The sequence below is a fragment of the Rhipicephalus microplus genome, chromosome 4, assembly GCF_043290135.1.
Source record: "Rhipicephalus microplus isolate Deutch F79 chromosome 4, USDA_Rmic, whole genome shotgun sequence".
Lineage (NCBI taxonomy): Eukaryota > Metazoa > Arthropoda > Arachnida > Ixodida > Ixodidae > Rhipicephalus > Rhipicephalus microplus.
The window spans coordinates 156909795-156920631 of NC_134703.1; the positions used below are offsets into that span (position 1 = coordinate 156909795).

At 45.4% G+C, this 10837-nt stretch overlaps 1 protein-coding gene across 1 annotated transcript; it reads left to right on the top strand.

The window, feature by feature from the left end:
- The first annotated feature begins 2872 nt into the window (after nucleotides 1-2872).
- On the top strand, nucleotides 2873-10612 carry LOC119172441 (sclerostin domain-containing protein 1-like). Its single transcript, XM_037423551.2, has 2 exons — nucleotides 2873-3119; nucleotides 9865-10612. Exons 1-2 carry the CDS (start codon nucleotides 3005-3007, stop codon nucleotides 10170-10172), a joined length of 423 nt encoding a protein of 140 aa, XP_037279448.2. The 5' UTR covers nucleotides 2873-3004; the 3' UTR covers nucleotides 10173-10612.
- The last annotated feature ends 225 nt before the right edge of the window (nucleotides 10613-10837 follow it).

Genomic DNA, 10837 nt, shown 5'->3' on the forward strand with positions numbered 1-10837 from the left:
TGTACTATCGCAGGCTTAACGCCGATGGCCCGGAATCACTACTCGTGCTTCCCCATCATCTGCGTACCAGCGTTCTCGAACAATTCTATGACGTATTTACAGCCGGTCACCTATAGGCGTCTTTGTACCTAAGATCGCGTGCGACGTTGCTTTTTTTTTGGTCCGGCCTGTATCGTTCTGTGGTTCGCTATGTCACTGCTCGCGACAGCTGCCAACGCCACAAGCGCCCTTCTGGGCTTCCGTCACGCCTCCTACAGTCCATCGACATACCAACGGAACTATTCTTTCGTGTTGGCTTTGACCTGTTGGGCCCGTTTTCTACGTCCACCCCCGGAAATAAATGGGTTGCAGTCGCTACAGATTATGCCACACGCTTTGCCATCACTAAAGCACTGCCGACAAGCTGTTCCACTGACGTCGCTGACTTTTTCTTGTATGAAGTCATTCTTCATCATGGCGCTCCACGGCAGCTGCTTACTGATTGAGGAAGGTACTTCCTTTCACGTGTTGTGGATGACATCTTCCACGCCTGCTCCACTGAGCACAAGCATACAACCGCTTATAATTCACAGACGAATGGATTGACCGTGCGTCTGAACCGAATGCTGACGCTAATGCTGCCAATTTACGCTTCGCCAGATCACCGTGACTGAGACAAATCACTCCCCTTTGTCACCTTTGCGTACAACTCTTCACGGAATGACACTGCTAGTTATTGTTTTATTTGCTATTTGGCCGACAAACCCTTGTCTACTGACTATACCAGCGATGTCGTTTCTCGAGCCAATGCAGCCATTCAGCTTGCCCATGACCGGGCACACTTGTCGCAAGAGCACCGAAAAAAAAAAAAAGAAACCGTTATGGCAGTGGCAACACAGCATGCGCTGCCCGCCGGGGTCTTTGGTCCTTCTCTAGACACCAAACCGCCAAATCAGCTTATCAATCACTTGGGTACGAGACACACCCCTAAACAATGCCTCTTCAACCCCCTCACTCCAGACGGACGTTGTGCACGTTTACCGACTCGAACCGTATCACCCTGCCAGTTCATCGCCGCCATACCAAGCGCCGTGACGGCGTTTCCACCACGGGGGAGTGAAGTTACGGTGCATCGTCGATGTAAGCAAGCGTGGTACTTCACGAAGATGACGAAGATGCCCGTGCGTTAAGTGCTGGCGCGAGAGGCAACTCAGCCATCTTGTCCGGCTGCTGATTCTCCGTTGCCGTTGCACTATAAACCTATATCTCTCCCCGTCACAATACGATCAAGTGCTACGTGACGCCAACCGGCAACAAGCAGTTTTCCACACTCGCCGTCATGGCAACTGGCGACGCTGAGTGACTCTTCCACGTTTAGATGCACATATGTATCCTATATAAAGTGGACGGGTGGGATGACCGGCTTCGTAGCTCAGTGGTAAAGCATGGGACACGTTATTAGAAGGTGGCTCGGTCGGCCTCTGCCAGTGGCAACTTATCTGTTCACACGTTTTTCTTTTTTATAATCAAACTACGATAACTTCGAACGATACCTTCAATACTTTAATTGGCATCAATGTCTGTTAATTCTCATTAATATTGAATCTACAGAAAGGAGAGGCCTAAATATAAACTAAGTGACTTAGCGGTACATACCACGTACACTGTAGAAAATTGAAACTGTGTACTTGGAAATCGGGATAGCAACATCTAAATATGTTTCAGTCGATAAGGCATTCGATGCAAGTTTTACCATAAAGAACAACTGTGTGAGCATTGACGAAAATGCACTGACAAATATAGTTATGAGTAATATGTTTCATGGCAGTACTATGATAAAACGTAAAAAAAGGGCTTTCTTATTACTTAAAATAAGAATCAATGGACACATTGCGGTGTGTCGTGCGGTGTTCAAGACGTTAGTTTGTACTCATTCTCTGGTGATGCTGAGCATTGCTGTTACGCACATTATTGCTTTCTCACCATGTATTCAGGCATACGTACGCAAGGCGCGCAGATAAACACAGTGAGAAAAAACAGAACCAGCGCATTGTGAAGTACCACACACGATCCCTATATTACCATATAAAGGTCCTACGGAAGGCATATCGTTGCTTCAGGCTTGATTGATATGTTTGGTTGAACGTTCCAAACCACCGCAAGATTTTGAGAGATGCCGTAGGGGGGAGCTCCGAAAATTTATTATGCACTTTAACGTGGACCCAAACCTGAGCAAACGGGCCTACAGCATTTTCGCTTCCATCGAAAATGCAGTTGCCGCAATCCCGCGACTTGCGTGTCAGCAGCCGAGTACCTTAGCCACTAGACCACCACGGTGGGGCGTTTCGTCAGGCGTACTCGCTCCTTTTGCAGCTAAATATATCCCCCTACACGGATCTGTTCCGCAAATATTTTTTGCCGCGTTCCGACTGTTTACTGGAAGCTCTACTTAAGACATCAATAACGTCTAGACTTAAATAAACGGCGAGCACACACTCAGCTGGCTTTTTATGGCAAGCTTATGAACGACAGGCTCTGTACTCTTTCATCCTCTTTACTTGCGCTTCAAGTTTTTTTTTCTTGCAGTACTAACCGCGCAGTTTTGAAATGCGCTTAGATACGCCGCCAGACTATGCGAAGCGCTCTATCCGCTACTGCTAAATGGGAAGACAGACGCACATGTCGGAAGTGAGGCGGTTAACAGGGGGCACCGAAGCGACGACAGTTGATACGACGCGCCTCGAGGCAGCAATTAGAAGTTCCAAGGAGTCGGGCCGGATGGCCGCTCAAGGGAGAGGGTTCGAACGCAGAGAGGAGGACAGGGCCCAGACGACGGAGCAGAAGTTTGTTGCGCGCCTAATCTTTGACCTCGCGCGAACGGGCACTGGCGCTGCCAACGTATTACGAGGGTTCCAGCGCCAATATATGTACTGAATGCATGCACGAGCGATCGAGTAACATGTGACAACGTGGTGAGACGAATTTGGCGCTGAAGAAAGAGGCTGACATAACAAGCAAAACAAGGATGCTGCCGAACGTCAAGCTCGTGTTTTTTGTGCTCGCCCTGACAGGCAGTGCTTTCGGAGTTGTCAGCTACACCAACGAACAGCAGGCTCCCGCGGAAGTGGACGTGAGGAGAGGTACGCTTGATCTCGCTATTAGATAGACGAGAAGTTCTGGGGCTTTACATGCAAAAAAACACGGTACAATCATCAGACATGCCGTAGTTGGGGACAATGGCTTCATTTCAAACACTTTAGGTATTTTCATCTGCACGCAAGTGTTCTTTGTGTTTCGTCCCCGATGAAATGAAGCCGTTGCAACCGAGAATTCAGTCTATACCGGGCCCTCGAGCTATCGGAGGAATTCAGTTGACTGCGTGCGTGCATCTGTGTGTGCGTGTATGTGTGTGCGGGTACGGTTTTATACATTCTTAACTAGCAGACGAAGATGTTTGCTTTCAAGTACACAACAATGCACGGAAGTTAGCTCACACGACTTCTGGTGTAATCGTCTCATTCAACGAAACATTTCACAGACCGTCGAATATCTTCCGAGTGACGTAAGTTGTCCTTGACCGGACTGAATTTGAAAACCTTCTGATTGGAATATTGCCCAAAGAACACATTGGTGACTTACTACTCAAGGAAATTTCTTGATCACTCCTAAAGTTTGGATCCACCATGAAGAGAAATGTTTACAGGGTCAATATGAAGAAACGGTTGCTGGTGTTCGAGAAATGCGTCCGCCCATGCTAAGTTGCCTTTGCGGATGGCTGCAATACGAAGTATATATGGTTCATGAGAGAAAAAAACAACAACTGTTGCCTACGGGAAACAGCACAAGGGAATTCGAGGAGAACAGAAGCTCAGCTGAGTATAGCTTATATTCCATGATAAGTTCACGCATGTTTCTTTTTTTAGTAGCTGCATGCTTCTTTCGAATTGGTGGGAACTCCTTATTTCATACGAACGCAGAGTTATCAGTCTCTGGATACGTGAAGATGAGAGGGATATCTTTCACTTTCTCTATACGAATTCATCGCCACTCCCGACTGATTTCTACTGGTAGTTTAGTGTCCTATCGGATGAGTTTGAAGCGAAATCAGTGTATCGCAAACTCGCAAAGGGCATGATTCACGCTCTATTTTGAATTAGAAGAGGATGAAACACAAATGTTTCATTGAGCATAAGCATTAAAAGAATGAATTTTTCTAATGATGTGAGTAACGATAACAGATCTGATGTGAAAAAAACATAAGAAAGCAAATTAAAAGAGTACGAGATGCAAACATGTATTATGTCTAGAAAAAGTATAGAAAGAACGTAACCACAGCTTAAGGGGAAAACATGCGGACTAGCAGTGCTCACTCCAGAGTTGCAATTTTCGCGTCTGTTCTGAAGCAGTTTTAAAACAAAGTTTGAGTAGTCAGATAATGGGCCTTGTGTAGTCAGTATGCATGTGCGCCAATTCACTTGAATTCCTCTCGTGAAGGCACCGAAGCGAAGAGACGCGGAATGGTAATCCGAATAATGTCGGTGCGTTTATTAGGTGAAGACTAATATCAGATGCGAAGAGGCGCACATCGTACTATTACGCCCCTATATTGAAGGGAACAGTATGAACTGCACAATACTTGCGACAAGAACGCCTGCGTCAGTCAAGGCAAACACATTTTTCAATGCGCAGCGACGGCACAAAATGGGTGTGGCCGCTGTCGGCAGCGTTGCGCAAAGCAGGGAGTGCCCGGAAACGGCGGCACTTCTCGGTTGCCGCTGTTTGAAAAAGTGATGGCACCTATTGACATGTCGCGTGCACTGCGTGTATTTGTAGGTGCGAAAACTATCCTTGAGCGCTCACAAAGAAGCATGTGCAATGTGAAAGACTGGACATATCTTCAACAACTTTCTGGATCGAATAATAATTCACCAAGCCCCAACATTATAGAACATGCTGGCATTTAATAAACTAAACTTTATTCAGTTGACTTCTGAGGTTCAACACAATTAGACGTTTGCTTAGGAGAGCGAACTGAATGAACTTAATCACTGAGCAGAAAGGCTACACAATCATCTCCATGATTGCGTATTGTTTCTCAGTTTTCGCATTTAATGTGGCGATTACAGAAAATTTTGAGTTCTTTTTTAGTGTTGCGAAGGCATATGCTACAAAGCACTACGCCATACCATTACGTCAGAAGGCATTTTGGTTTTTTCACTGTAGCTGAACACAAAGCTGCCGTTTACAGGGCTGTTCTGAAATGTTTATCTCTGCTATCGATGTGAAAGTTGTTCATAAAAAATAAGCGGCTTGTAAAGCCAGCAAAATTAATTTACGGGCATTTCGATCGCGTGATGCACATAACACGGCATTAGGTAGAAGCAAAGATTACATGGCCTGCAGAGTGGTGTCTTCCTTTTGTGTACCTTTTCTAGCAGGACACGCGTCATTATTATTCCATAGCCTTGTTGAATATTATACGAAGGTTTTGGCTCACGTTATATGGTGACCTCATTTTTCATGTTTTTTGAAGTCGTTAACCCTTATCAAGCTTATGTGATTGAGCACTGATATATGTGTAAAACTCAAAAAACAAGTTTTTCCAAAGTTTGCATCTGTTGGTATCGACTGGTCCTTCTGCTCAGACTGCGAATTTCGCCTCCTTCGGCCTAACAAACTAACCCACCCAGCATCAAGCTTTATGGAACGAAGTAATGCACTGTTTGCCTGTTTTGATGATGTTTATCCAACGAAAGAGGATGCTTGCAACGGAAAGTTATCTTAGAATAAATATAATAAAATAAATCAGTAATACTCACAAAACGTACATAATATACGTGCTAATTTTTGGTCGCTTAAACGTGTATATGGTTTGTCGTTAACTTGCCCATACTGTGACTCTAACACGTATGTGTGTCCCGTATTTCACACCGGTGAACTTCACCGAATACTCGTTGTACTGGCAGATTCAGAAATCAATTTATGATTGCGTACACTGGAGGCCCATTGTAAGATTATGTTAGAATTGAAGTATCGCGCCACATTATAAGCAGCTGCCAGTCACCTCTAGATACCTTCAAGTACCGGTCCATAAAAAGATTGGTATGTGTTGCAATCGTAAACCACAACAAGAATAAAACCTGGCTGCATTCGAATAAGAGAAATGAGCCACCAGGACCAAGTACATGTTTCTCAATAAGTCGACCGTTCGGCCGTTTAATGTGCGTACTTTTTTGCATAGGTGCGCAAAATTTACCATAGTGCCCACCACGCTTATCTGAGGCAATACGTGCACCTAAGGGGCCAAACGTATATGAAAGAATGGCTGATCGAGGCAATAATGAATTTCCTAAACTTTTTGCATAGATAGTGAGTGGCTTTACATCATTTACTTATTGTACAATTCTCACAGTTTAACACCTGTGTGATTCTGTCATTCTTCTAAGACTTATTATATCTGGTAGCGAGGCTGCTTGGTTGACATGACGCAATTAACGATTTTTTTTTGAGCAGATTAGTACTGGAGCTGTTCTATGGCATTCCCTCGACAACAGCTGGTTTGCCTCTTTAGTCGTACTCAGCTTTCAAGGTCATCGTTTTTTGTAAAAAAGAAAAAAAAAACACCGCGTTTCCAAGGTCAGCATATGGGCAATTATCCTAAAATAAGTCAGCAAAAAAAAAAGATGGAAACTCACTCAGACCCATTAAAAAACCCATTTTCCTCCAAGAACTAACTCAAACTCACAAAAAAAATTTTTCAATACAAAACTCACTTGGACTCAGACTCACCAAACTTTTTCCCAACAGGACTAACTGGAACTAAAACTGACCAACATATTGCCAACACGAGCTCGCTCCGACAAACATTCACGGCTTGACGTGAGTGTGAGTTAGTCGACTCATAAGTCGTTAACTGGCATAAAATTAGCTTTTTCGATAATAGTGTGAATGCTGTTTAACGCAAATATCTCGTGTAGTCGGGGCAGTGTACTGAAAGCCCTTTAATCTTGTGGCTTCAAATACAAGTTATCAATGGCTACAATACAGTAAAGATGCTTTTTACGAAATGTGCAGCTCCCACGAGATATTTTCATCAAAAACGTCCCGTGAAAGTATTTGTAAGGAAAAAGTCATGCAGCTCCCCCTCCCTTCACCCACCTTCTTTCACTCAAGCCTCTGATCAACGAACAATGAGGTATAGCGCATGAATGCTAGTGGATTGATGTGTGAATAGACTTGAGTAAAAATTTAAACCGACATAAGGCTGATAAGAATGCTGACAGGTGAGCAGATATGACCATTGATCGGCAATAAAAGATGGAGGTCACTCAGACTCAACGAAGAAGCATACTTTGCCCTTAGGGCTCACTCTAATTGAAACTCACGAGTATTTTCCTCAACCACACTCACTCGCGCAAAACTCGCCAATATATTGCTCACCCGGACTCGCTCGGACTCACACTCGCGGATCAGGGTCAGTTTGAGTGAGTCGACTCAAGAGTGACCTTGCCGGTCTATGCTTGTCACTATGATAGTTTTGTTAAAATGCCCTAGGAACTTGCACATTTTGTGGTGCGGTACTATAACTTTATCGCAATATTAAGATCCTTGGTGCATGGTTTTACGCGTCGCAGGCTAGCAAAGCGACGCGGGCATTGATAAGTTTTGTAAAGACGACCGGACTACGCGACCGCTTATGAGCGTGCAATGGACAAGATCACATCTACACACACGTTGCCCTTCACTTCTCTCTCTCTCTTCTCTTTTAATCCCCTCACCCCTTCCCCCAGTGCACGGTAGCAAACCGGACGTGCGTCTGGTTGACCTCCCTGCCTTTCATTTCTTCCCCTCCTCCTCCTAAAATCTGCTTCCACAATGCCTGACTGTGTGTCAATTTACGAGTCGTCGTAAGAGCAAATGTAGTGGAGATAATAATTACTGTCGTAGTTCAATGTTCACAAACCGCTATATGATTATGAGATTCACCATACTGGAGGGCTCGGGAAATTTCGACCACCTGGGTTTCTCTAACGTTCATGTAAATTTTAGTGCACGGTAATCCAGCATTTCCACCTCCGTCGAAAATACGGCCGTCGTGACTGGTGTTTTGTCCTGGCACCTGTGGGTCAGCAGTCGAACAACATAACCACCAGACCGCCGCGGCGTGTAAAAAAGTAGGAGTGGGCTACTGACTATAGTGCGCTAATGTGATAGAGAGAAAAGCTAAGGTTACCGGAAAACCAAGTATGCTGACACAAACAGACTCACAGCTGTGAGGCAAATGTGTGCGTGTTCGTTGCGTTTTGTTTTGCGTGTCACAGTATAGCGTGTTAGAAAAACCGGCTCGTTTCATTACTAATTTTATTCTACAAGTGTGAAAACCTCCCCCCTCCCTATTTATCATTTACTTGCAGGTGAACGTGCGGCGGGTGCACGTTAAAGAACCCCAGGTGGTCAAAATTTCCGGAGTCCTCCACTACGGCGTCTCTCATAATCATATGGTGGTTTTGGGACGTTAAACCCCACAAATCAATCATCATGAACGCGCGGCCTGCGCCGTAAAATCACGCAAACAGCACATTCTTCGAAATCCTCGTAGTGTATTTGGCATGGCAACAAGCGATTTGCTCTTATTATGCGTTAACAGTATACTGCAGACGGCGCTCGTAAAATTTCTGTTCCTGCACTCTGAAACGTTTCCAAAACTGCGTACCCTAAGGAGGTGCGTCGTAATAGTAGTCCCATATGAGCACTTGCAGGCGCATTCGAGCACTTTCCATCAATTCCATCCAGGTGTACTGCCATGCTCACGTGGTTCGCGTGAGAAGGATTACAAAGTTGAGTGAGAAGGGAGATAGGTATGCTTTGTAGGGCGGCTGAAACTAGGAACAAAGCCGGCTTACTGTCATGCTTCACTTAGTCGACAGCTTCACCACTGGTTGAGCAGCGTTCTGCGACCAACTTCCGGCATGCGCGCCCTATAGACACAAACACTAAAGTTTCTGCTGAACAGCTGTGTGTTCTCCACACTGTGGTGAACAGCATGTGAGAGGATGATAGTACTGACGTTTAGGGCACAAATGCCATATTTAGGGTTTCTGATAAGCTATGCTTGTAAAGCTGCTAACGCCAACATTGTGACATGCCTAATGAATGTGTGCGCACTGCTTCTCCGACCAGAAGTTGCTTCGTACACTGCGCTGCATCAATGTATTGAGCAAGGGTATCCTTAAAGCACCTTGAAAGAAGCATCAGTAGAACGGTACGGCTTCATTATAAAAGCAAAAGCTTCGTATCTTGATGAAAATAATACAATTTTTATTACTGAAGCATGGTAACCGCATTGTTGACAAAATAGTCAGCTATATTGCGGTGGGTCTGCTCCATAATCTGCCATGCTTTGCACGAAGACTACAAAATACAACAACTTGAAGTATTATTGATAGATTACAATTTCCAGTTTTAAGTGATCTGGAGCGCTACTGCGCAGCATATTAGGTTTGGCTGATCTAAATCAACCTTTCCGAACATAATCCCTTAGACAAGCACCTCGGTGAAAGAGCGCTTTGGAACATGCCCCTGTGCACTCGCACAGTGTTGCGAGTCAGTGGACAGTACCCAGATTGTGTAGTCCCCTTAATTATTACACAATTAAAAAGGCTTGCAAGCAGTTACGACTGTTTTTTTTATTCTGCGCACAACGCCTATAGTGCCTCAATACCGGCAAGATTGAACCGCAAGTATAGTAATAGCACGTGTAACGCAAGCCAGTAAGAGCGAAATGAAATGTGCAAATAAGCAATAAAGAGCCAGCCAGAACACAAAACAAATAGCTAATGTGACCTTCTCCGTGTGGATAAATGACGTGTACACTCTGACATGCAGGTTCCCCGATGCTGGGCTGCAAAGAACTGCGCTCTAAACGATACATCTCCGATGGCCACTGCACCTCGGCGCGTCCTCTGCTGGAGGTGGTGTGTGCGGGCGCCTGCTTGCCGATCGACCAGCTGCCCTGGTACTCGGACGGGTCGCCCGCCGGAGCCAGCGCTAGCTGGAGCTGCGAACCGGGAGCGGTGCGCCTCAGGCGGGTCCACTTGCTCTGCCCGAACGGCGAACGCCAGAGCTACCGGGTGCCCGTGGTGCGAGCCTGCAAGTGCGTGCGGAATCTGGAACACGCTACGCACGGGTCCTGAAACTTGCCAATAGATGGTCGGCCATCTACTGGCTGTGCGACGCGCTTGGTTTGGCTATAACGCTTAAAAAGCCAAATTGCCATGGTTGAAGACTCATGAGAGTGAAAAGTGTTTCTTAAGCTCTGTACTGAGTAGTTGTGAACCAGACTAGCTGGGTGTTATGGCTTTGCGACATAACAAGCCAACACATATAGATAAACAGCCGTTACAGTGTCATAGAAAGCTTCGTAACAAACTTTCGTTTTCGCTGAATGTTTCAGAGGCTTACGGATTGTACAACTACGTCGATATCAAGGAAGCCACAAGGCTCCCAGTTGTTTATGGCTTTCATCACAGCATTTCTGAACTGTCACATGAGGAAGCAACGCTGTCGCATGAGGATAGTTGTTATGGCGTCACTTAAAACCCGCTGTCTATCACACTTTTCAGAGTACCACTGACTATCATGGCCATTGCGTTATCTCTGAAATCCCGTCATAGAATACATAACTTCCGACAAATGGCAACAATGACGTTTTATTCAGTTTTGGAGTTTGTGAAACGTTATTTGACTGGTATACTGAACGTTAATTTTTAAACTGGTGCGCTTTTACACGCACAGCACGGAAGCGGATGCTTGAAATGGCTCGTCAGGAGGAAAAACTAGCGTCGCGCCTCCAAAACAG

Bases quoted from the DNA above. Each gene is read 5' to 3' on its own strand.
- LOC119172441 (XM_037423551.2), top strand. From the start codon at position 3,005: ATGCTGCCGAACGTCAAGCTCGTGTTTTTTGTGCTCGCCCTGACAGGC. The intron at 3,120-9,864 runs GTACGCTTGATC...TCTGACATGCAG, and splicing joins GGAAGTGGACGTGAGGAGAG to GTTCCCCGATGCTGGGCTGC.